The sequence below is a fragment of the Dermacentor variabilis genome, chromosome 3 (assembly GCF_050947875.1).
Source record: "Dermacentor variabilis isolate Ectoservices chromosome 3, ASM5094787v1, whole genome shotgun sequence".
Classification (NCBI taxonomy): domain Eukaryota; kingdom Metazoa; phylum Arthropoda; class Arachnida; order Ixodida; family Ixodidae; genus Dermacentor; species Dermacentor variabilis.
Window position 1 is genome coordinate 54,712,983 of NC_134570.1, and position 27,727 is coordinate 54,740,709.

The window sequence follows — 27,727 nt, forward strand, 5'->3', positions numbered from 1 at the left end:
AACTGGGTTTGCTGTGTTCTTCCGTCCTTATACCGTTACGCCGACAACGACAACCGTCGTCACCGTCGAGTCATCGTCCATGTCATGTCGTGGTTATGAAGCTACTTCAACCGCACCACAGTACGAAGAAAAATAAAATATCCCACCGAAACTGATATCGTAACCCATGCCCCTACGTCGAGGCGCGATTGGGAGGTGGACGGTATTCAAGATGCCTTACATTCCAGAAAAAACTCCTTTTTACTACACAGGAATATTCTTAAATTTTATGCCTTTCGATTTTGGAGCGTCTCCATAGGTTCGAGGCCGGCTTACGTAGACTCGAGTAAATGCGGTATATGCCTGCAGAGTCAGCTGTGCTGGTGCGCAGTGATATGCATGCTCTCGAACAGCAAGAAGATACAGGAGACGGAACCCACACAGCGCTAAAATTAAGAAAACATTGCTTCTAAATGGTGTCACACATTATGAAGAGCGCAACGACGAGAGGAGCAAAGAGAACGGACGATGCACTTCATGCGTTCTCTTTTACAGCGAAGCTGTCGGCCTCTCGGTGTTCGGCATTTTTCGGTCCCATGCGTGAACCGAAATTGTCATCGTCAGCAATGTCCCACACCCCCGTGAGCAAGCAATAATGCAATGGTGCGTCCCCATCGTAATGCAGAGGCTACAAGCACTCGGCAAAGTGAAGCGAACCGCGTGCATACATGCATTGTAATCACGCACACAGCGTACAGATCAGCGTACGTTTCGACAAAGAGTAAGCTCAAGACAAGCATCTATCATCATCAGCAATGGCTCATACCGCCGTAAGCAAGCAAAAGCTCAATGTTCCGTGCCCACGTAAGGCAGAGGAATACACAAGCGCTCGGCAAAGCGGTGCGAACAGTGCGTACATTCATTTAAGTCCCCCGTACAATGCACAGAACAGCCTACGCTTCAATAAAAAGAACAAGCTCAAAACAAGCATCCCAACCATCAATAAAGCATTGCATAATACCCGCCCTCGGCAGTTGTAGTGTTGGTTTTTGAACAGCTTCGCTGGGCATCCCCTTTCGCAGGGCCGGGACGGCGAAGAAGAAGCTTTATTAAAAAGAATGGTATATTCTTTTTTTTTCTTCTCAATCTCGTCCTTGCACTCTTCCTCGCGTTCAAGTGTGCACCAACCGGCACAAACCTGTCACATACACACTCGCACTTTCGAGGAAATAGAGATGATAATAGACATCACGATGCAACGGCAGTGCCTTCCCCATGCGAGCCAGTTCTCAACATGAACTGTTTCCTGAAAGGACCAAGATGGTCGGGAATACAGCGACCGCAGCATGCCAGCCTTTCTCCGAGACCCTGATTCGACGGCCGATCAGTGATGCCCTTCACCGTCATCGTCGGGGTACTCAGGCTGCATACAACGACAGAAAGCTGAGCTAGTTGGTAAGGATTGGTAAGGTAAGTTGGTGAGGTGGTAAGGTAAGTTGGTAAGGTAAGGTAAGTTGGTAAGGTAAGGTAAGAACAACCCGAACGCAGGTGTTCGTGTTGTCTACTTTTCTCCTCTCGTGTTCGTGTCTGCACGCCTTACCGCTTCTTTACATTGCGAGGCTGCATACACAGCGTCTCAGCACATGGAGTCACAGTGCGAGCGCTTGTGTTTGGTTCAAAGGCGTGCGAAGTCGGCAAGCGCAAAATTATTACCCCCTGTAAGCAGAAGGAGTAATGGCCACCCGCATTCTTTTGCGGAAGTAACTGCCTGTCTCATTTCTCACTCCATTTACGAGAGTTCTCGATTATCCCTCGCGCCATCCCAACCCTACCCCCAAAGGAGTAAGATCCCTCCTATTAGGCACGCGCACTTATCAGGATGCGTTGTCGGGCAAGTTGGTTCATTGTATTTGGAAACATTGAATGAGCTTTGTAGACAATCACAAGGAAGGAAGTCCCGTCTTCTTCCTTGTGATTGTCTACAAAGCGCATCCAATCTTTCCAAATATGTACTTACGCAAACTACATTCATCATGTATAGGTCCTCGATAGTCTGATTGGTTACACACACCTCCTCTCTCTGACAGCGGCGCCAATCACTTTAGCTTGCCGCTGTTGACGTTAGTGGCGGCAACTTGTCGCCGCCTTCAGGAGTGCACATTGCTGTTAGTTACATAATATCTTACGGTACCTGACAAATTTCGCGGGGAAAACCCCTTTTTGTTGAACGTGTGCGTTAGAACGCCCGACATTTCATAATCTCGATCTAGAGTGGTTTCAAAAACTTTTTTTTTTTTTTACAGCAGCCAGCGCCAGAAGTATATAGTACTCACGTTCCACTTCCGTGCTGGCATAGTTGCCTAAACGTTGCGTTGACGCTGCGCGCTAGGTCCTGCACGGTGGACTGGTACGACCTCTGACCCGGCGCTTCGTGTTCCGCGTCTCGAAGCGACCCCTGCGGGCCGTCAGTCGTTTGGGTGAAGTTGGAAGATGCCAGTGACCTTCGACCGCGCCGCCTGCGTCGTTCAAGAAAGATAGCGCACCAGTACGAATATGACTTGAACATGAATATGATCTTCAACAGCGAACGATCGTGCAGATAGACTTTGTCAAACACGCAAAAAAAAGGTAAGGAATTGCGAAGGTTATTTGCGCCTAACCTTTCCTTCGTTCTCCTTTCTTTTTTTTTTCGGAACACGTGTATTTTTCGTATGGCCATGGAAAACACATGTGGGATGCCCTACTAATGTTAGCCCACCTCTTAAAAAAAAAAAAAAAAGAGAGAAATGACGTAGGGCAAGATACGATTATAAGTCCTGCGGTGCATCTTGCACCTTGTGTGCGTGTTTTAAAGCGAAGCACTATATGGCTAAGGTTACATGTATTCTTCGCGTTTCTGCGTCAACAACAACAACAACAACAACAACAACAACAACAACAAAAAATACCCGAGATCATGCAATACCCGGCCGGCCCGTGGCGGAGGTGAAGCAGGCTTCAAGCACTACGCCAATAATAATAATAATAATAATAATAATAATAATAATAATAATAATAATAATAATAATAATAATAATAATAATAATAATAAATGAAATATATTAAAACGCAAGATGCATTGTTTCAAGTCGATGGGTATACTGGAATCGTTTGTGAACAGCCCATGGACTCACTAGCAGAAGGCGTTGCCATATACCCAAAGGACAAAATGTATGTAGAACAATACACCCTTGACTCGCAAGAGGACAATACCGCCGACTGTAGGGATGTCTGTGCCGTACAATCGAAAGGCGGAATTGTGATATCCGCTGCGTGTATATCTCGAGGCCCACCCAAGTGTGATAACGAGAAGTTCATGACCGCGCACTTTGCATGGGTCAGCCATGATGGCACTACTCCTGCGATCAGCGTTGCAGATTTCAACGTGGACATTTCAAAACCAGACATAAAATGGTTCACTCAGTTTGCGCTAGAAGAGTTTGGTTTGACGTACCACACAAATCCAATCATAAGAAGCTAACAAACACCGACACCAAGGACAACATAGGGGAGATTACTTGCGCTTAATAAATGAAACAAAGAAACGATCAATTAATGGAAATGAAAGTGGATGAAAAAAAACAACTTGCCGCAGGTGGGGAACGATCCCGCAACCTTTGCATTTCGCGTGCGATGCTCTTGAGTTACCACAGCGCCGTTTCCCCACCCACTTTCTTGGGCGTTTAAGTTTCCCAGTAAAACCCTGGGAGTGTTAGCCAGCGTCACCACTCACATACCTTGGCGGCGGATGTGGAACATCCTTTCTGCCGCAGGCGTCAGGAGAACGAGATATTTTTGGGTGAAGGCAGCCGGTCAATAAACCCACACATGCTACCTGAAGGCATAAATGTTTCCCGATTCGAGACCCTCGTTATGTAATAAACGAGAAGAAAGGCGGTAAACCGAGGGGCCCGATTTTTTATTAGTCATATCATAAGAAGCCAACAAACACTGACACCAAGGACAACATAGCGGAAATTACTTGTGCTCAATAAATGAAATAAAGAAACGTTAAATTAGTGGAAATGAAAGTGGACGAAAAAACAACTTGCCGCAGGTGGGGATCGATCCCACCACCTTCGCATTTCCAACTCGCTCAACTACTCAACAGCGGTCGTGCATAGATTTGACTTTGGCCAAGATTCTGTCTAACGCTGTAGCCAAGCCAATCCATGTGTATCACAGTAACCACAAAGCTATCGTCACAGCCATTACCAATTGACGAAAATGAATGCATTTACCCTCGTCTAACCCTGCGTGATGCGCTACAGCTTCGCTGCTCATCCACCTTTACAGAGTGGAACGGCTCCTCAATTTTTTAACGGCTGGACTAACGTATCCAGTATACATGAAGCCCTCTATATGCATTAGTGAGACCGAGAATTTCACAACTTATAGGTAAGCCTCATATTTGTATCATGAACTGCACGATAATTTGCTTACGTGCCGGTTTACCTGCGGCACACGAGAGCATCTTGCAGGACCTCTAAATCTAGTCAATGTACCTTGTTAACGTGTTCTCGTGTGGTCACATTTCTTGTTGTGTGGTTGAGCGGAATAACATTTCCTGCGAAGCACTTTTGTCGAGTTCAACCCCGCTTTTCGTTACGGGTGTGCATCCGCGTGTTGTCGCGGGCCGATCCCGAAGGTAACGCAGTGTAAAAAATTTGGGCGCACATGCCAATGGGACCAATGGGTACGTGCACCGGGGGCCAGCGAAAATGTACCGATCTTCAATGAACCTCTTCACGAGACAGCGTTGAGGGCCCCGCGTCGCTGAAAATGCAGCGTCGACTGCCTTTTCGGTAAAAATCATTCTGAAGCACGCATACCCAACCGCGCATATCCAACCACTTTTCCATCACCAAAGTTGCCCGTACCTTGTCTTTCGTTCTTTGCAAAGTTATTCCTCGGAATTTTGAGAACGGCAGCCCACAAACAACAGTAACGAGAAAAAAGAAAAAAGAAACGCCGACAGCGCATATATTTTATGTTGGATCTCCTCAGACTGAGATATTAAAAGTGCGGAACAATAACGGGAGATCGGCCCACGCAAGTGGCCGCGTTTCTACCAGAAAGGTTGCCTTCGTTCGTAGCGTTCGCCGCCAGCGTCTCTCGGTAAACGTTACGGTTACATAAGCTGCAGTTGCGGGCACAGAGTTTCTTACTACAACCCAGAGGGAAATCTGGCGCCACCGTCTATGGGAGTTTCTTAAAGGGGCACCGTGCCGTCGTGGGAATGACGGTATATATGTGTCTGCGAGGCTTGCGTTGGCTGGTGTTGTAAGAGGCTTCGTCTAAAACGTGGATATGGCTACAAAAATAATACGTTCTTAAAGCAAAATCTTCATAATATGTTTCCATTCACGCATATTACATCTTTACTCACCTACAATGCACGACCAAGTGAAGAAAAGCAAGAACAGACGACAAGCTGTTTCAAAGCGAGCGCGAATATTGTCGTCTGTCCTCCAACTTTAGCGGCCCGCTGATACTTTTTACGTGTCATATAATTGTACATGCAATAAGAAGTTCTCATAGTTAAACAAAACATGTTTTTGTGTAATAATTAAGCTAAAACAGCTTTTTACGTGCAGTTTTAGTAGAAAATGAGTCATTGTGACAAACGGAACGGTGCTTGAATGGCTCTTCGAGAACGATGCCAATCCGAAGTCACAATATACCGGCATTCCCATGCATACCACAGCGCAGCAGCGCCAGATTTCCCTCTAGGTAATATAGTGAGAAACTCTATGGTTGCCGGGAAGCGTGAGAAGCAGTCAGGGGTCCTTGAATGCTATTGAAGCCAATGGCGAAGCTTAAGCATCCAAAAAATTTCGTTTTTTTTTGTTTGTCTCGAAAAGCACGTTCTTATCAAATTTGACCCACAACATCGCGTTTTCTTTTAGGGCTTTGAATTGGTGATACTGAGCTAAGAGACTTTCGCTGCTACCGAAATGATCAACGAAGATTTTTCAGATTTTCTCGTTAATTGGCGTTAATAAAAAGTATTTTTCAGAAGCCTAGAAAAATTGCCAGGGTAACTGTGGTGGTCTTGAGCGATAAGATGGAGGCTTGCGCGTTCATTATTTGGTTCTATGACAGTCCCATGTTGCTTAGCCTTTGGACATACATAGTGGGTAACATGATTTTGGCTTCGAGCGCGAAGTGAAACAGGGACACAGAAAGGAGCAGACAGGACGGATGTTACCGTACCAACTCGCCCAACTGTCTATCCTTTTGCAATACGTAGTGGGATCGCACCCTGATTACGAAGCACGCGAATGGTTATAGCGTTGGACTGCTGCACCTGATAGTGATCCAAAGAAACGAATCAAGCGTCTTTCCTTTCTTAAGATCACTATCAGGCGCAGCAGTCAGACACCCGTCGACTGCAGTCGAGCACCTCTACAACGGACGCCTCAGGAACGGAATGACTTGTATGACGAAGGAATAACTCTGTGCCAGTTTTTGTGTGAACTGTGCGGTGCGTGACCTGTATTGCGAAGGATTTCTGAGGCCCCAAGGCGTTCGACTGTATTATATTCTTTAGCACCACTGGCACGTACGTCACGTAGGCACATAGCACGAGCCAGAGTACTTGAGTACGTGCTTGCTTCCATTCGGCTACTATAATTAATGACTGCTATATAATGACTGCTATAATGAATGGCTACTATAATAATGACCGGGGTTGTTGGAGAAGTATGGGAGAGGCCTTTGCCCTGCAGTGGGCGTAACCAGGCTGATGATGATGATGATGATGATGATGATGATGAATTAATGACTTTCTTCCTTGCGTCACGAGCCGGGAGCGTGACGTCATTTCATCGCAGCTGATCGCTACAAAGACGTAGCGGGTTATTGTACCGCTTCCGGGTTCGGCCCAGGTTTGTACGTACCGTTTCCTTCTCCAGTCAAAAATTGAAAAAAAAAATTTGACTCGCCATCCCGGCCCCTGCGAAAGTGTCCAGCGAAGCTGCTGAAAACCACCAGTAGAACTGCTGAGGGGGCTACGCAATGCTTTAATTGCTTTAGAGTAAGGGTAGTAATGTTAATTTTGACAGCAAGCCGCCGCTGTTCGTATTGCCTTTTCTTTTTTCCCTTGCCGCTCCTCGTATTCACGCTGCTCCTCGGGAGCCCTAAGTATGCGTTACCGACCCGTAGCCATGCTGCAAAAAACAATGAAATCAGTTGCTAGGCTGGCTCTCCTATATACGAAAGGCCAGTGACGTCACTCTCCACAAGCTTGCGCAACAGTAATCTTTACCGGGAAACGTATGCGGGGAGCGCTACGTGCTTGACATTGCTATCAGGATGGCCTTGCAATCAATTATGTGTTTCGGATGCTTGTTTTGTGCTTGTTCTTTATTCAAACGAATGCTGTTCTGTGTGTCGTATGCGTGATTACAAAGAATGTGCGCACTTTCTGCTTCACCTTGCTGAGTGCTTGAAGCCTAGCCGCTTCACCTCCGCCGCGACTCTAGCTGCCCGGTATTGCACTACCTCTGTGGTCGGCAGGCATTTTTCCCACGGGCCACGACACGAAAAATGCCGGCCAGTGAGAGCTCCACAGCTTCGCTCTGACAAGGGCGGCAAGAAGCGACGTGGACGGGACAGACGCTTATGTTTCTTCTTCGTGCTAACTCACCTGTGGTAGTAGTCGAACACGTGTCCAGGCGGCACGGCGAACAGGTTGCCAGCGAACCCCGGCGGCGGCCTCCCGGCGAACCTGGCCACCTTGGGCAGGTTTGGGTCCTTGCGAAGTAGCGGCAGCGTGCCCGACAGGAACGCCAGGGTCTTCTTCTTGATGACCTCACTGTCGGGGCGAGAGAGAGAAGGTAGTCCGTACCAGCGATGTGTACACACAGCTCGTGGCCGAAGCTTAAATGCAGGTGTGTGCAGTGCGCGCACGCCCGGTTTGGCCGCACTGCGTGCGAAACAGGCTCACCCCGCTGCGCCATTTCAGAGCGCAGCGGCGCCCGTTCCTGCGGCGAGCGTCGGCGTCGTCCTACGGCGTAACCGAGCGAACGAGCGCAGCGAAAGATGAGGGCGAACGCGGGGCGCAGCGGGGGATGAAATAATCGTCGAGAGCGAAGAGGCACGAGGAGGAAAGCGGAGAGGAGGGTGCGGCGGAACCATGAGGCGAAAAGCGGAGGAGGGTGCGGCGAACGCGTGAGAAGAGAAGCGTAGTGCGGCGACAGTGGCTACGAGGTGGCGCCAGAGTAGCGCGTGTCGTCTCGGAGGTCTGTCGGCGTTGTTGTTATTGTTTTGAAAACGTTTATTAAGATAACCATAAAAAGTTTCCGCCCCCAAGGAGTGAATCCAACAGGGCGGGGGAGGTACGAAGGAGGAGGTCAGTTAAGATATTATTGATCATTTTTTAAATGAAATTGTTTGTTTGAAATTGTTTATTTTGCCATCCGGCACATTTACAGATGGAGGGACTGTAGCAAAAAAAGCTATGCTTCAACAGCTTGACGTATCTACAATCCCTGTTTCCGCGTGGAGGCAGCATAACACATGCGCGCATACATATACATATACATAGCTGTATACATAACTTCGCTGACACGTTTCTCACTCACACTTTGCTTCATGTCAAGAAACAAATGCAAGAACACGGATACATAACGCTAACAGATATTACACCGAAACCGTCTACACCAGTTTCGTCAGTATACATGAGTCTTGTAGAAATCGAAGTAACGACTGGAATATGAGGCGCCGGCCCTTGAGGGGGGCGGGGGGGGTGTACCAGTGTGAAGGCACCAGGACGTCCAAAACCTGAGGCCTCAGAGTATAGGGAGGGGGGCGGCTATCGCTCTTCTTCGGTAGCCTCGAAGGAAATATTGCTAATCCAGCAGCTGGTTCGCTGGACAGGGGCGGAAAGTGGCTTGATTGCCAGGTCTGGAGGGGCATCCTGCGTGGGGGCTGCTCTGTATCGCGCCCACGCGTCACCCACGCGCTGCCTCTCGCGATCTCCCGATTTGCGAGGCAATCGCGTCACACCTATCTACGTTTGCGACGTGCCGCGCGAGACAGATCGTCCGCGCCAGCCAATGTATCGCGAGATGAAAACACGGATACAGCTGCGCTCAAATTTCACATTAGGGAGTATCTTAATCGTCGGTGAATTTTTTGCTTCTGTTTTCTTCGATTCTATCTATCTATCTATCTATCTATCTATCTATCTATCTATCTATCTATCTATCTATCTATCTATCTATCTATCTATCTATCTATCTATCTATCTATCTATCTATCTATCCGAGCTTCCTTCGTCTACTCTTCCTGGTTTAGCTTGGCCGCCTGCGCGTTGGGTCGGTCGCTATGTCGCCGCATATATTTGTGGACATATATACAGGGCGATCATTTTTTAAGTTTTATAGAATTTTTAAAAATAGTCCGTTGCATATTACATAATCGGGGTCCTTGTGCTGGATTATTCGAAGAGGCCGACATTAGTAGCACGAGAAATTCGTTCGTGTTTTGGTTCTTACAAAAAGAAATGCAAATGGAACGCCAATTCATTTCGTCGGACACATTGAAAATTAATGCCTCGAAACTGGTGCAGTCCTGAGAATTCGTTCGAAATGGATACGCCTTGCGAGCTCCCCGGCCTATAATTCGTAGATTGAAACATGTACCGTATAAAGTGATTGATTAAAAGAGTTAATCGGCGCAATTATGTTAATCACTCAATTTAAACGTTTCTTTTATTTCTCGTAGAAGTAAAGGCCATTTCATCGAGTAATTTAGATCAAGGCTTAGAATTGTGCTATCTGCCACAAGCAGCAGCAGCAGCAGCAGCAAACGACTTTATTGGGGTCCTGAGGAGCTAAGCGGGGGACTGCAGGTCCCTACCCCATTTTTTTTTTAATTGGTGAAAAAAAATAACTTCCTGCATAAAGACTGAACATGTGATGTCGGCTCACAGGCATATATCTTTAAAAGTACACGGGTCTGCTATTGGAATGGTGAATTACATTTCACGGCATTCTTTAATTTACGTTACTTCTTTTTTATTTCATTTTTTTAAATTATTCGTTTGGTATTTGCCATTGGGAATATGCTCACTCTTGGCCACTCATCCAGAACGGGTTACTAGAAACGTCAATAACCAGAACGGTTACTCTTAGTGAACGACTTATTGGAAAGTGCGAGAAAGACCCTGGACGTAGAAAAGGAAGAACACACCACACCCACACACGTCCAGTGATCTTTCTTTGCGCTCTAAGTTTTCTAGTAACGCCTTACCAACTAGCCACCTATCCATCCTATTGTTCCGGAATGGGCATGTCCCACTGTCACACGAGGGGTGCCGAGTTCCCAAATGACGTTGCTTGACAAGTGCCGTACTGTGCGCACGTTCACTGTCATCGCCGTCGTTCCCTCGACATACGTCATACGTCGCCTCCGTACTTGCGTCATCGCTGCGTGGGCGTTTTCACACTGGGAGCCCGCCTGAATTGGAGTTTGTATTTCGTCGTAGCCTTGTGACGACGCAGTTCCGTAAACATATAAAAAGTTGCGCGACGACGATGAAGTTGTGACCTCCGTAGCGGATAAACATGAACATTCCACAAGAGGGAACGTTTGCGTATAGGATTAAAGTACACGAAATTGTATACACGTCGCCTTTAGCTGTAAAGTACTTATTGTCCGCTTTCCGTAACGTTTCGTTCACGTATAGATCACAACATGTGTTTTGGATCTGGGTGATCCTTGCCGCGAACGGTGGCCAGACCGAATGCGCGCGCACCTATCACTAGTGATGACAGGCCGACGGCGCGAACTTATTTTCCGTTATCTTTCAGGCACCGCCTATGAGAGTGCGCGCTAAAGAAAATAATTTTCAACGAATGACGCAGCCGCCTTTATAAGCAGTCCAGTCGAATGAATGAATGAATGAATGAATGAATGAATGAATGAATGAATGAATGAATGAATGAATGAATGAATGAATGCGCCAGCGGGCGAGCTAGTAAAGTGGCCCGCGATCACCGCTCGCAGACCACACATCTCATTGGCGGTAAACAATCAATTTGTATTAGTTTTCGTTGCAAACCAATATTGCTAAAAACTCTGCATCATTCCATTCTTCACACTTTCACCTGTTTTCTTTTCCTTAATTTCGTTGTTTGTTTCTTTCCGCCTCTTTCTTTCTTTCATTTTTTTTTTTTTTTTTTTGTGCGTGTGCGTGACTGACTGCAACCCAGCGCGGTCGTTGCGCTTCTTTTTCGTCTGCGCGCAGTTTGCACGTTTGCGGAATGCATGATGTTTATTTATAGTGTTTCTTTGCTCGGAACGCTCTATAGGAGAGGCATTTGCCCGCTCTGCAACAATTTGTAACACCTTAGTATTGTTCACCTCCAATAATCGCCATTTCAAGTTTCAGTGGTGTATATATAGCATCGAAAACGCCAAGCGTACAAGCATACACACTCACAACGGGTACGGCTCTCCCTGCGGCCTCTGTCCCATCGGGTTGAGCGGGATGAACCCTTTGTTCAGGTCTCCGCAGAGGGTGTCGCGGGGCGAGAAGCGGCCGTACACCACTCGCTCGGGACAGTGCACGTTGGCCCGGTGGTAGGGAGGCTTGCGAACCCGCGGGGGCCGGTCCTGGGGCCGCCGGGCCTTCTGGAAGGCGTAGTAGCCCCGAGGGTGTCCCGTCGTCGCCTCGCGACCCTCGCCGTCCGGCGACGGCCCGACCGAAGACGTCGAGGCCGCGGAGGAGGAGGCACCGCCGCCAGGTTGAGCGCAGAGCGCCACGAGGGCGGAGGCGAGCGCAGCGACGAGCGGTAGCCAGCCACGACTACGTGCCAGCAACTGCGAACGAGACAGGTGGGGGAGAATTAAAGGGTATAGCGTACAAGTAGCTCTCGGCACCTTGCGGTGCCTATGCCCGGGTTTAAGCGTTTTCCTTCCTTTCACGTCAGCTCGGGTCACGCGACGTGTTCCACTGGGTATGTGCCGTTCTCCAATGAATCTCTCTGACGCCGCATGTGTGTCACTGCTGCGTGCCCGGAGAGGGAAGTATCCTCAACGCCGCGACCATAAAAACAGCGTCCACCGTGGAAGCGGAAGAGACTGTCATTGCTTTGGCCATCATGAATCCCTCCGTGCAAGCTATCATAAGCGACTCCAAAAGGGCAATAGTCAACTTTTCGAGAGGCAGCATAGGCGTCTGTGCAGCGCGAGTCCTACGGGACTTTAATAATGAAAACACTGTTGAACTCGTATGGGTCCCTGCCCATTCGGGGAATCAAGGGAATGAGGAGGCGCACTGGGTAGCCCGAGGTCTAATCAACCGGGAGATGTGCCCCTCAGACTCGGATCCTATGGATGAGGCACCGACGACATACCACGAAATAACAAACTATTACAAGCAAAAAAGGCGAATCTACCCGCCTCCAAACGCAAGCCTCACGCGAGCGCAAGCCTCGATCCTGCGTCGAATCCAAACTAAATCGTTCCCCAGCCCACATTGGCTAGCCATAATTACCAACGGGCAATGGAACCCAATATGTCAAAACTCCACAAATCAAACATTGGCTACCCAAAATCCCATTCTTTGGGGGTGCGAGGGCTTACCCCCTCCCAGGTCGCTCCTGCCAGCTCCCTCACAACAGACGTGGGAAGAGCTGCTCAGAACGCCGGATGAAAAAGTACAAAAAGCCCTCGTTGCCTGGGCCGAAAGGGTCGCTCCTCGTGAGGGGCCATTCTAGGACTCGGGCCTGCCAGATCATAACTGAGCAGAGTCTCAATAAAGTTGTTACCACCACCACCACCTGCTGCGTGCTGCTCTTCATATCGTCATAGAATGCACATCCACCCTAAGATGGACTGCTTAGTCGCGTTAACGCGTTGCCAATGGTGTAGGACGAATGCGCCGCAAACGTTTTAACAAAAAAAAAAGAAACCCTGAAATGTTCGTCAGATTGTGGATTGTGTCGAAGCCATGCCGTTTTTGCAGACCGTTTCTTTTTCTGGAAGTGCGAACGCTCTCGCCCCGTTTAACGTTCTCCTTTCGCCTTAGATGTCAGCGAGCCACTATTGTCTGAGGAGCGAAGGTGAATTAGTCTTCTCTTTAGAGCGCAGGTCCTATAGGCGCCCGTTCCTGCGTTGAGCGTCGGCGTCCCTCGGCGTAACCGAGCGAACGAGCACAGCGAAGGATGAAAGAGCGGACGCGGAGCGCAGCGGGGGATGAAAGACGGCTCTAACGAAGAGAGCGCGAGGAGAAAAGCGGAGGGGGAGGGTGCACCGTAAGCATGAGGAGGAAAGCGGAGGAGGAGTGCATGACGAAAGGGTGAGGAACGCGGTGAGAGAGGGTGCACCGGAAGCATGAGCAGGAAAGCGGAGGAGGAGTGTATGACGAAAGGGTGAGGAGGAAAGCGCGCACGCCGCACAAGACGTGCTCTACGGCGGCGACCAGGCATGCGGCGAGTGCGTCCACCGATACCATATCGACCCTTTTCGCGTAGCAGTTTGTTGTAGAGAAACAAGGTGGCGCTTTCAGCGGTGCGCCGCACGTAGCCTCAGCGACAGCGCACGAATACGAAACCACTACCGTTTCCACCTTGCTTCTGTGCGATCGGCTGTCGGAAATGCAACTGAGTTTTCGCTAACGCACTGTGCTCCAATCATGTTGGATTGAATCATGTGGATTGAAGACGTGTGCAGTGGTTGACTGCAAAAATAGTGTGACTAGCATATTAAGGAATGGAATGAATTTGTGTGGCCAAGTTCGCGTACCGCTGCTGCAACTGTCCGTACGTGTTACCGGCACTTCAAGATGTACGGCTTTCTTCGAGAATACACATATTCGTTCATCCGCCAATGTTGTATCGTTAACCTTCATAAAAAATTGCTTGCAGCCCCGGGATGTCAACAAGAGTGAGTACCGCTCGTTGAACAGTGACAAAGGGAATAGCGCCGCTTTCTGTCGTAGTAAGTTAGCGCACAGTATCAACACTCATTTACTCCACCTAGCACACAAACTTACGCCCACTCTATCACCAACGTGTCAATGAATGGATGAGCGCACACTTTAATATATGCGCACCATATACGCACAGTAAATGACGTACTACACGGGTATACGCACGAATGGTCGAAGCTGGATGTTTCGTGACGGTCCACAAGAGTAAACGAGTTACTAGCGATAATACATCTTCGCTACAAGGTATTATTAGGTACAATTAAAACAGCTGCGTTTCAAGCCTTGCACGCAACGAGAACAAGTCTATCGGAAGTGAGCATACCCTCGAGCGATTAGGAAGAAAACAATCAGACAGTGACAAGCCGCTGCTTCAAAATATTTGCCAAGTAAAGAACGAAGAGCAAAACACACTAATCCAGATTCAATTCATGAGCGGAAAGTTTGCATAGCTTGGAAAACATATTTGGCCGCGCTTTTAGAACAAGCACGATACACGCTGCTCAAGCCATTCGGACGCAGCTTAATCAGCTCCAAAAGCGCTTTTGCATGTTCTCTGAAGCTGTGGCCAAAGTTTCGTTTCGTGCACCCAGTCACCGTCCACGATATCTCCCAAAACAAAGGCTTTGCTAAGCCGCACCGGCGTCGTGTAAACCCATTGTAAACACGGAGGCAACGGAGCCAGTTGAGGCACGCAATGGACGCATCACCACGTGTTCAAACATGGCAGCGCCCACGGGATCGCCGCGAAAAGGGTCAATATGGAAACAAAGCGCTGGCGTGGACTTCGGAACCATTGCGCATGCGCTGCTTTGCCCGTGCGCCGCCGCCGCCGCCAGACAATGCGCTCCGCGCGAGCGACGCGTTCCCGTGTTTACGCTTTCTTTCTCAACAATGAGCGACGCAACCGGTGGAAACGCTTCGTCTACCGCTGCTGCTAAAAACGAGCTGCCCGAGCAGAAGCCTAGCGCCGCCCCCGAGAGGACCCTGTCGTTCAGAATCAAATTATTTGTCACAATATATCGCGGATTCAAAACACCTAAACAGCTGCGCTCAAAATTCGCAATACAGAGTATCGCAATAGTCGGTTAATTTTACACTGGTAGAGTATTCCTTCTCCAGTCTAAATTCAATTCAAATTTTTGTTATTTCTTTTTTTTTTACCTTTACCACGTTTGCTTTCTCCAGGCATGTCAAGTTGTTCCCATTATTAACCTAGCTCCCATTTCGATGGGCACGCTCGACCAGGCGTGCTGTGTTGTTGCCTCAAGACATAAGTTTCACACCCGCGATGGTGATTTATCCCACACAGAAGGAAATAAACGCTACACAAAGCAAGAAAGTAATAATAAACAGACAAGCAATCATAGAGAAGTCATTAGGTGTCTTTGCAGTAGAAATTTATTTTGCATGCTACAAAGAGTGCACCATGATTGGCACCCGTATAGCATGAACAGACTCTCGTGACAGCTGCTTCATGATCACAAACTTGCAGCGGACGTAAAAAGGGCAAAGAGATACGTATACAGCCCTGATAGGCAACTCAGAGCTTTGTTAGAATATCGGCCTTTTATAAAGCAATGACGAGGTTTTCCCATCGCCCAACCTAACATTGTGATGGGTGACAGGAAACGTTGTCATCAAAAGTCGAGGTTCGAACAATTCTCCCAGTTGCCAGTGCGTGCTGTAGGTATAGTCATGTAAAAAAGTAGCGGCCCCTACCTCATCGCAGTTGAACCCACGATAGGGCATTACTTGACGGAACAGTAACCGTTAGTTCTTAAGGCGTAATCGGCGACGTCCTTGCTAGCTGGTGCAAAAATCGTGATCAAAACAGTGTTTTGTGCGTTTGGGTTGGTTAATTTATACTTTATTTCATGGACCGTATTCAGCAGTCGAGTTCTTACGCAAGAACCGTCGTAAGGGCAAGTACCAGCCAATCGCGTTGGTGAACATATTAATAACAAAAGGCAACGAGCCAATGGTAAACGTCACTTACGAACAAAAAATAATGCCCCATATTCATATATTCGTAAAATCCACGTTAAGGCGCCGTGTTTGCTCAACTTGCTGCGTTGCTTGTGCCATGTCCATAGCGCAATTATGCAAGTTTGATCTGTGTATATTACAGAACTCCTTTGTTAACAGCTGAACACGGCGATGATATGGTACACTACTATATCCGGTGTACTACAGGACACTACCGCACGTAGCAAACTGCGCGAAGTAGAACGGCACGTATACGATGTACTATAAACAGTGCGCGTTGTGCGTACGTGTGAGTGAGGGCGTGAGCATACTCGAGAACAATCACGTGCCTTACCCCCTGCGCAGTAGGGTAGTTCGCTCGTCTGCGCACGCAACAATGAAAACGCCCCGCAGCAGCCTGGCCCACCGACCGCAGCGATTATTCCTTTGTCTCGACTCATGTAAGGCCCACATAAGCTATACGCACCAGGCCGCGACCCCGGATTATTTCTTTTTCCGCTAGCATGCCACCGCACGTCGCTGCAGTCGACGGCGGTGAGGGTGTACACCCGAACAGCGGGGAGGAAAGGGGAGACACGAGAGGAGAGGGGGGGAGGTGCCATTGTCCGCGTGACCAGCTTGCGCCTTGGCTCGTGACAGCAGAGATCCTGGTGGCATACCTTGCCGAGCAGACGACACGCCGCCTTGCTTGCAGACGACGCCATTGCTCCGTAAAGTGCCCTCCGGCTTCGCTATGTGCTCTCGGGAGCGCATTGCGAAGGCGTATGCCAACCGATGGGCTCCTGTGCGTCACGGGTTAATGACTCCTCTCCCCGTGCTCTCCGTATCATTTTTTTTTTTTTTGTGTGTGTGCTCGTGTACGGGCTGTGCACGCGTCACGTGAGGCTTGTCAAGGATGTGTGTTCGCCCTATACAGCAACGACGAACGTTTTCGTTTCTCCTTATTTTCTAGAAGGGCCTCATGCAATCGCGTCTCAGGTCTGAATGTGTGTCCCAGCGTAGAATGCCGCTGGGACGCACAATAAACTGCATCGCGTGCCGTTCGTGCCCGGTTTCTGGCGTCCGGGTTGGAAAGCAGGTAACGATGCACTTGCAACGTTCCATTTACGAAGTATCCGCAAGCTCTGTGCCAGAACGGAGGGATAGAGAAAGAAAGATAGAAAGAAACCTGAAGGTTTGCGAAGCTTACTCCATCGTTTTCCTGTTCCATGTATTACTTGTGGCGAGAGCAAAACGCCGGAAAAGTGATAATGTAATTTTATTTATTATACAATTTTAGCGTGCCCGGTACTCCGGTAAACTCAAGCGGACTGGATGTTTTACAGGAATATCGAACACGCTGAGACTCTCTATAAAGTCTCTGCTCAAGCAGACAAAGATGATGACGTTGTCTGCAAATCGACGTTCGGTCCACCTCGTTTTGCAAATATGTGAGGTCATGACGGGGGAGGCCCTTGAGATAAATGTTTACCTCGGGAGTTCCCATATCAGTGCGTGGTAACGGAGAAATCGTTTTTCTCGGTAGCCACAACACTAAATTTGATGAAGTTCGTTGCACCTGATAGTGAAGGGAAAAATCGGCCGACTGTAGGACGTACAATTTTTATTTAGCTTATCAATTTTTCGAAAAAAAAAATTCTTGAATTTCGAACATGCAATAAAACAAAACAGAAGAATCAAGTTTGCAACTCCAACTCAGCAATAATTAAAAAAGAAAAGAAATGATAGCACAGTTCTGTAAACTGTGCCTACTGGGACATCTAAAGGGATTAAAAGTAACATATTGCGCCCCACTCTAAGATATGACGTAAAAGTTTTGCGGAAACCTGCAAGGTGGAGAGAATTATGATGAGGAAAAATCAGACATCCACCCGTTCGTAGCAATTGCTACGAACGGGTGGATGTCTGATTTTCCCTCATTACACTCTGAGATATATACCACATCTCTATGAGTAGGGCTTTCGCAAAATCCTCGTAAGCATCCTAACACCTTCGCGTAAGGTTTAAACATGTACGAGCTTCACATCTGTCTGCTTTCGATGATCCAGAACATGTAGTTCACAAAACTGCGATATCTTTTAATGGCACAGAGTTACAAATTTGTAAACTTTGCGTTTCAGTTTTTTTTTTAACTTGCCAACTTCCAATAATGTTTGCCCTAAAAAAATCTACGCCCTGAATCACAATTATGCTTTCTACGGTCGGTAGAATTATTATTATTATTCTAAATGCGATAAATATAATTCAAGTTGGTTCCGTAGTTTACGAGTGAGAGCATTGATGCGTTTTATATGCATCAAAATACATATACATACTCTTACAGCCACAATCCTTGCAGTGCGTGGCAATCCTTGCAACGCACCGCAAGGACTGCGACTGTGAGCCCATGTATCATGGCTACGAAGTTGCAAGAAACTGAAATCATTAAACGCGGTAGATTAAGAGCCAAGGAACATGCCAAGCTTGGATGAGAGGTGGGTCAGCGTGACACTGGTTTAATTGTCGGCTAAACAGTAGTTTCTCCAAGTGCAGCAGAAAGTTGTAAATATTTACTTTTGGCCGACAAGGAAATCGATGCCATGCTGACGTGCCTCCCATCCAAGCTTGGTATGGCCCTTGCAGCTTAATATAACTTCGTTACAGAGCAGTAGAACCTCGTAATTTTTCTAAGTACAGCAGAAACTTCGAAATAATTATTCTTTAGCCGACAAGGAGATCGGTGCCATGCTCACGCGCCTCATTCAAGCTTGGCACGTTCCTTGCATCTGAATAGAACCTCGTTATAGAACAGCAGAACCTCGTTATAGTGAACTAACGGCTAACTAACTAACTAACTAACTAACTAACGGCGGAAGATAAACGTACGCTGATCCAGAGTCCATAGGCGTCCGTGTATCTTTTTCACTGATATAATAAACGCGGGTAAAGTGAAGAAACGGGGATGTAAAAAAGGAAAAAAAAACATACTTTGCTATGCCCGGAACGACATGAGCAGTCGTGGCATTGAATAAAACGCAAATAATAAATAGCTTTAAAAAAAGGCTCAATAAACCATGAGTTTCTGGTGATGACGAAGGAAACAATGATCGCACTCATTCAACACGAGTCTACATTGATAACTTATTAGGGCGGTCTCCATGCTTCTCTATCAAGGCGCGCTTGATTGCATCATCTACGAGTGCACTAACAGCTGGCCCCTCTCTTAATTTGGTCTGGATCCTCTGCGGTAGCAATAGTGTCGTGCAGCCTTGGGCAACAGTAACCGCCTCTGTGAGGCCTGCCCAGTGCTTACGTAAGTGTCAACGCTGAATTGTACCGGCCAGATGGCCATGACGTCGAAGCAGGAAGGTTCCGGCTTTTCTCGACACGCATGAAGCTACTTTACGATGGGGAAGCTCAGAACAACGAAAGAAAGGAAGACCCCAGCTAAGGATGCGGCAATCTGTGCTTCACTACCGAACACATTTGCGCACTTTTGAACGGGAATCAACCAACTGTGCTTAGAAATATTATCGTGGTTACAGAGAGGCAAAACGGCAAACTACGGGTGCCGGCCGGCAGCCGTGTGTCGTGGTGTTAGTCACATCGGCGCTCCCTGCCGCACTCGATTTCAACGCGGCAGACGGTTGTGATGCGGCTGGGGAGACCCGAGAGACGCCTTGAGTTGTGGTGGTAGTGTGGAGGCGCTGCACTGATGAATGGCCTTTTTTATTTCTTATTAGGTTTTTTGTCATTTATATTTATTTATGGTCCTTCTTTTTCTTTTGTGGTCACGCCGGTTTGAACACGTGCAAATACTACGGCGACCCGATACAAAGGGAACGACCCCCATAAGGCCCGAGGACCCCCCTTTCTGGACCCACCAGTCGACGCTGGCCAGACCACCCGTTGCCCAAATGAAATGCTGAGGCAGCTTGTACTCGTGCACCCTGGCCACTGTTCCGGGCATTGTGATAGTGCATTGTAAAAACTGGAAATGCGAAACGAAGTTTCGTAACGCGTTTCTAAAGCAAAGCTTTCTTTGCCCCTCTTCCTTCGACTTTCCCACTGCTGCCGATGCTGCTGCTGTGGCTGCTGCTGTCCGGCACATCACGTCGGGGGGAGGGTTTTTAACCCTCCCCCCGACGTGTGTATACATGACAGGAGCAAGTCAGAGTGGAAAGGCGACGCGAGAAACTCGTTTTCAACCCACCGCGTCGAATGTGCACAATGCCTTCTGGAGCTCTCTGGGCGTCGCCTCATTAGCCTCTTGACAGCTGTATTTATCCGTGACTCTCCTCAGAAGCATTGCAGAAACTGCAGCGCTTCCCTTTCTACTAACGTGCGAGTCCAGAGGGACCTAGATAGAACTGTAGAGAGGAGGCGGAGAAGAGGTAGTTCCCATACAAGAGAGGGGGAGGGGGGCGTGAGAAGGCAAGGCAACACTACTACTTAGACACAACAGCGGTTGTGTGGAAACTGGATAAGCTTAAGTTCAAGGTACGGTACAGTACGTTGCTGCTATTTCTGAAAAATAAACACCATGCAAATATGTCAAGCGGCCAAACTACGCAGGGCGTGCCGAAGCAGAGCTGCATTAATTAAAGCGAACCGCAGGGTCCAGGCGATACCACGGAAGCGGTCGACCGTCAAATCAACACTTCTGTGCCCGCCACGTCAGCTTTGCAGCTATGGCATTGCTAGAGGTCGTGGATTTGATCCACGGTGTAAGGAGTATTTTATCCCAATCGCGGCAGCCGCATATCGACTGGGGCAAAATAGGTAAAGCGCTCGTGAACTTAGATATTGGGACAGGTTAAAGAACATCGCGGTCCAAAATTAATCCGTAGGCCGCTACTACGGCGTGTCCCATTTTCCGACTGTGGTTTTGACACGTACAGCCACAGAATTCAATTCAGGTTTAATACTTATGCCACGTTGGGATGTGCCATGTGAGGCAATGACAATGCTCAGCCCTCTTAGATGTTATGAAATACGGCGCACAACGCCTCAAGCAAACACCTCCCCTGTGTGGTCTGTGTACTACGCAGACAAACAGCAGTGGTGCACGCAAGGTAACGTTTAAGATCAACTCACTCCTCTCGTGTTAGACTAAACGTTGTAGAAATTAAACATTAGCCGTCAACATCAGCGCTAATCATCGTCAATCAAAGCATCCAGCAAGGAAAGCTCCGCTTACATCGATTCCCACAGTGCGTGGGATCTGCATAATCTTTATTAAAAGCCGTATAAATGAGGGTATATCCAGTGATGTCTTTCACGTAATGTTACAATATCCGAGTTGTGGGAACACTGGGCAATATTAAAGCTCGTGAACTGTACCGAGGTGAAGTTAATACCTTCGGTCCTATAACTTTTGGCCAGTGGAAAGTCTAAAAGTCTAACCGCATGGACTGACTCACTCGGCCGCAAGACCTCCTAGGAGGAGGTAACGACATCTACAAACTTCCACACTGTTAGGTCAGCTTTCTTGCAAGATGGTGTAGTAGCACAGTGAAGCCTAATTCCTAGTCAGCCGGATGGTACGTGTGCAGGCTGTGGAGATTAATCTGGTTTAAGGTGTCGGTGTGGTAGCTGTGATGACAACGCACCTTTAACTGTGGAACGCTGAAGATGAGCGTCTGTAATTTCGTCAAAAACCATTTATCTGTGTCGCGGTAGTTTGCCGACAAGAAGCGTAGTTAGAAAAAGGATCCATTCTTGGAAGGGAACGGGTTCTCATGGAGTCCACACAACAGAGTACAACTTCCACGGGACCTGAGATAAGTCACTGGATGTGGAGGTCATCATCACACCAGCCAAACGTCTGCAGTTCTCAACAACGTTTCCCTTCCGTTGGGACTCGTTCCAGTCGCCCTAATCGATCAAAGGTTATCTACTCTACGCATGACGTGACTCTCACTCGCAACTAGGATAAATCAGCTGCGCCTGCTTGCCCTCTGAAATAATGTCACCACCCAAATGAATGACTTATCGTTTCATTTCCCGACAAATTGAGCCGAATTACAAGGTAGCAATGGGTAATTCGGGTAGTGATAACGGGTAGGCGACACCTCATCCAGGTGGTACGTGCTTACCATTTCCAGGCGTAGTTCTATATCCTCGAGGCGACCACAGCACTTCGAGACGGATCGACGTCCCGAACTAGAACAGCATCGTACGTAGGAGAACCGGCTCGCGGCACTTCAGTCAATCGATCTCCTGGGGCACCGTCGAACGACCTCGACGAAAGTGAATCCCACAATCCCTCCCGCAGGCGTCGTGAGTTTGCTCGAAAGCGACGTAACACCGTTTTCACTGGCGCGGCGGGGAAACGCACCAGCCACTATACACCGCTCCAAGGCGAAGAAAAACAGAAGTGCAGCGATCCACGCCGATCCACTTCCCGTTCGTCCGAAAGGTGCAGCGCGGAGAAATCACCCAGTGTCTTCCTTTTCACGTCACGAACGCATTCATAACCGCCATCGCGGGGAGATTACAGGTCTTTCAATAGGCACAGTTCTCCTTCGGGTACGCTCGAATCGTGATATTCTCACAACTCGACCAGACGCAGCGTCGGCGGCGTGAGAGCTACTCGGGCACGGAAGAACGCTTCGCTGCTGTCCATGGTTGGGGTGAGGTCTCGCTAATAAGCCTCCTTCGCCAGGGCCTGCAGCTAGCTACCGCTGGTGCCGGCGCGGCTTTCTTTAGGAAACGCAGCGGTGCGGAAACGACTCCGGCAACCTCCCTGTGCATTCGATCGGGAAAACGGCGTCGTCTGCTGCCGAAACGGCGGGAATCCGAGGCATCCGGAAGGAGAAGCAGACGACGGCGACGACGTCGCTAGGGCGGGGATGGCGGTGCTGGTGGCACCATGGCACTTCTCTCTTCCTTGCCGCTCTTCTCGCCTCGTCCGGGGCCGACCGAAACGCTGTGTCTACCGTCACTGTGCGTGTGTGCGCACGCACGACGCTAGCAGTGCGGCGGCCGCTTCGAGAGAAGCGGCGGCAAGGTCACGGTCAAGATTCTTCCCCTCGCCTCACCGACGCGCGCGCACGCCCGACCCCGTAGTACGCTGGAGGCGGTGCGCGTGCCAGTGCCGCCTACCGTCACTCCACCTTGTGTCGGTCGCCGGCAGTTATGGGTCGCGGGGGTTTGCCCGGTCGGATGAGAAAAACAAAGCGGTAGAGGTGTTTCGTGCGAGAGTGTGTTCGTTGGAGGGTGTTTAGGAGGAACGAGAACTTGGGTTTTTGGGTTCAGCTTGTTTGCGCTGGTCGGATGAGAGACAAAAGCATCGTCCTCAGGAGACTGTGCGGAAGAGAGAGAGAGATGGGAGGCGCAGTTTGTACTCGATAGTTTGCAACTAGAAATGCAAGAAGAAAAAGAGAAACAAAGAGGAGGTGTGCAGGCTCACAAAGGGCATGACCGCTGTCTGTGACTGGGGGTCAAATTTTTGAAGCATCTCGTCCGTTAGGACTGCTTGGCGCTGGCTTAGACTTCGCTAATGTTACGCTAGCTTTAGCGATTAGTTGGCTCCTGCTACTCCTAGAAAAGCGCTAACGTACTAACCAACAGCTGTAAACGGCTGCTGCTGTGGGTTGCTGGCAAACGCTTCGTCAGTTTCTGCATTTACGTTCTTCCGTTTATAACAGAACTGGCTACGATAGAACAAAAAAGAAATGTTCACACTGGGGAGGTTTCAACTATCGTAAGACGAACGTCGGTGCTTCACTGAGACATTCAATTAAGTAAGGACCTTGGTGACGTTTTTGGGCAAAAACCCCGAATATAGTCTCGCAAAAAACCTGAAGTGTCTGGCAGCCAAACATTCGCTTTAACCGGGTTCACTATAACCGGAATTTCGCTGTTCTGGCGTCGGACGTATCTCATTCGAGCACGACCAGCGACGCACGATCGAGCAAACACGTACCGCAAAGCAACCCCAAAACGTGGAAAGATATCGACGCCCGTTTCATCGTGAGCCACGCATTCCTGGGAAGCCCGAGAGCTCGCCTAACCTGCCGGACACACATCATCCGAGTCCGGGTCGACCTGAAGGCCGCTGACGCCGTCATCTGCTTGCGCGTAGCGGAACCACCACGCAGTCCCCGCTATAATGCCTACATGTATACCTGTGTTTACTTACATTCCGTATGACGCTCGCCTCCTTCCGTAACAATATAAAGAGCCGCAAAAAAAAATGAAGAAGAAGAAGCGCGTTTCCTGGCGCAGACAGATAACAGGAGGGGGGCGACTCGGAAACAAACCGAAGGCCAAAGACACAATAAGAAAAGAACGAAGACGAGTCAACGCACGGCGCCTGCACGGCTGGGACGGCCCGATCGCGGTGCGGGGCAGGCGGCGCACCAGAATGCGTACGCAAGTGGCGTCACTGCAGCTCGTTCGGTCGGTCGGTGGGTCGCCGCCGCCGCCGAGAGAAGGTTGGAGCGGACGCGCTGCCTGTTTCGACTGACCCGCATTGACGACGAGCGACGGACGAACCGACGCCGCCGCGTCCCAACAGTCAACGTCCCCCCGTCGTTCCTCCTCTCCACAGATTTTTCTTCCGGTTGCGAGGAGGAACGGCCTGCCCCGGCCAGGCTGCAGTCCTGCACTGCTGTTGGCCGGCAGAGATTGCGTGCTGCAGAATTTAGTAGATCAGGGGTCGAAGTCACGGAAGCAGTTGCATGCGTAGCCGAGTTCGGCTAACGTAAAATATTAAACCAATGGATATCTGTTTCTGAGGGAAGCGGGGACGAATATACACGGTGCCTGTGGTGATGACGACGATGACCTCGGACGCGGCAGCACGTTGAAGGGGATTGATTGACCGAAAATCGGGTAGTTCTTTATGAATTGATTAGAGGGGCTAACTTGACAGACAGACAGACAGACAGACAGACAGACAGACAGACAGACAGACAGACAGACAGACAGACAGACAGACAGACAGACAGACAGACAGACAGACAGACAGACAGACAGACAGACAGACAGACAGACAGACAGACAGACAGACAGATAGATAATGAAAAAAAGGCAAATGAAAGTGCACGAATAGATAACGTCGCCGGTGGTAGCCGAACCAACAACATCCGCGTTACGTGTGCGTTGCTCTTCATTATTTTCAACATTTCAATTTTCGGCCACAGATAATTTCTCCGATGCTTTCATTGGCTTCATTGTCAGCTGGCTTTATATGGTCATTCATATATGTAGCCTTTGTCAAAGTAAAGAGTACATGCGTTTGGGTTTCCTCATAAACCCGCAATAGATTAGATAAAGTTGTGCACCTTAATAACAGCATAAAGAAACAGCCATACCCCCGGCGAAATTAGTCATACGATAAGTGATAGGACATTGAGCATTACAGACAGTTGACATACATTCAGTACTCGCGACAGTACAGTCAGATGGCCCGTGACAAAAAAGGGATACACTTCACAAGTAGAGTACATCCAGACATGTTCCGGCCGGAGCTAACCACGTAATATAAGCAGAGGTGGCAGCGCCGTACCCACGCGGCACACAGTACTGAGATCAATCGTTATAGTGTACTGTGTATTTTAATGCAAACCCCTCGAGATTAAAAGAAGAAAAGTTGAAATGTGTCACGCACGTGGCATACAGTGCAGAAATGAATGGTTAGTTTACTAAACCTTACAATGCAAACCACTCGAGCGGTTCGCATTGTTGTTCGCGTTCACTAAAGTCCGAACGCTCTAACCCTTAGAAAAAGATACTAGCAAGTGCCATAGCATCCTGGAAAATTAATCGTAATACACCTGTTTCTGAGAACCAGTTTTGGTTTCAATACTCGGGACGCGGATATACGGCATGACGTTGTCAGACAGTATAGGGGCGCCCACCTAAAGGGGCACCCACCTAAGGGCTACAACCCCCCGGAAAAGGGAGAGATCCAATTAACGGCATCAAACGGCCTACCCATCCCGATGGTAGATAAGATCCGTGTATTAGAAATAATGATCGAACACAAGGGCGGCAATGGCGAAGCACTTCGCAAGATAACGGCAATGGCCACCAGCACGATGCAGCTCATTCTACGCATCACCAACAAACACGCAGGCATGCGCGAAGGCAGCGTCATACGTCTCATACAAGCCTTCGTCATTTCTCAAATAAAGTACACAGCAGCGTTTCACAACTGGACGGTAGCGGAAAGAAACAAGCTCAAAGCCCTCATGCGCAAGGCGTACAAATGTGCGTTGGGACTTGCGCCCGGACTCAGCAACACCAAGCTATTAGAACTAGGCTTGCACAATACGCTCGAGGAACTCGCAGAGGCGCAACAAGTGTCCCAAATCGAGCGCATATCCAAGACCCGCCCGGGCAGACACGTGCTCGAAAAGCTCGGCATCACATACCACACGCAGCACGGCATCAAAGTAGAAATTCCAAGAACCATACGCGAGCATATATATACGTACCCTCATTGCCTCGCAACATGCACCCCCAACACCACACGGGGAGACGTAAAGCCAGAGCACAACACATGAACCAAAGTTACTCCAACAACAAGGAGGCGGTCTTCACCGACGCAGCCCGTTATCGAGACAGGAAGAGCTTCGCGGCGGCAGTTACTAGCCACCCAGGCAACCACCTCACGAACGTCACCGTGAACACGGCACATGCCGAACCGGCAGGGGAAGCGTCCATGGCACTGGCCCTTACACAAACCAAAGCGACATACGTGATCTGCGATTCGCAAACGGCAATTCGCAATTTTGCAAATGGGCGCATCTCGCAAGAGGCGCATCACATACTCCAGCGACATCCCATAGACCAGTGAGAGGCCGACTTCGATAACCGAAGGCATTTGCTATGGATCCCGGCACACACTGGATTGAGCACCCCCAACGAAGCGGCTCACCGCGTTGCTAGAGGCCTGACTCACCGAGCATCATCGGAGGAAGAGCCCCCGCAGGGTACTGCAAACGTCTGGGCGTGGGATCATATGACCAGGTTCCACGACAGCACGACACACTATCAGTTACAAAGGCGCATATACCCATTCCCTCACGCTAGGTTAGACAGGACGCAAGCAGTACACTTCAGACAATTACAAACGGATTCTTAGTGTGTGTGTGTGTGTGTGTGTGTGTGTGCGTGCGCGTGCGTGCGTGCGTGCGTGCGTGTGTGTGTGTGTGTGTGTGTGTGTGTGTGTGTGTGTGCGTGTGTGTGTGCGTGTGTGCGTGCGTGCGTGTGTGTGCGTGCGCGCGTGCGTGCATGCGTGTGTGTGTTTGTGTGTGCGTGCGTGTGTGTGTGTGTGTGTGTGTGTGTGTGTGTGTGTGTGTGTGTGTGTGTGCGTGCGTGCGTTCGTGCGTGCGTTCGTGCGTGCGTGCGTGTGTGTGTGTGTGTGTGTGTGTGTGTGTGTGTGTGTGTGTGTGTGTGTGTGTGTGTGTGTGTGTGTGTGTGTGTGTGTGTGTGTGAAGCTGTGTGGACTCTGACGAAGGCGTGTCGACCAGATGGAACGTTGGTAAACAGGACTTTCGTACGTCTGTCGTACACTTCATGTGATATATCCATCTATTCGCTTCGCATCGACTGTACTGAGTAATAGAATTCTTCAGACAGGGAAAATTTGCACGATTGACAAGGTGGCCTTCATCGGAGAAAAGTTACACAGCACGGGGCAATTCAGAGACAATGGTGTATACCTAAACGCTGGTATTAGATCACAGCAGGTTTTTGCGTCTGCCAAAATCCAGCGGAGGATGGAGCTTGCCGTGCATAGTTACATTCGGTAGGCTGTTGTGCACTAAGAGCACATGTGATATA

The 27,727-nt window shown here is 49.1% G+C and overlaps 1 protein-coding gene across 1 annotated transcript in view; it reads right to left on the reverse strand.

The window, feature by feature from the left end:
• spz6 (Spaetzle domain-containing protein 6) overlaps positions 1-22,158 on the reverse strand; it is a 28,002-nt gene extending 5,844 nt beyond the window's left edge. The window contains exons 1-4 of the mRNA XM_075685136.1: positions 22,027-22,158; positions 11,471-11,850; positions 7,670-7,837; positions 2,313-2,495 (exon numbers count right to left, since the gene is read on the reverse strand). Of these exons, the coding sequence (XP_075541251.1) occupies positions 2,313-2,495; positions 7,670-7,837; positions 11,471-11,850; positions 22,027-22,029 (734 nt within the window). The 5' untranslated portion in view covers positions 22,030-22,158. The remainder of the gene's footprint in view (positions 1-2,312; positions 2,496-7,669; positions 7,838-11,470; positions 11,851-22,026) is intronic.
• Between the last annotated feature and the right edge of the window lie 5,569 nt (positions 22,159-27,727).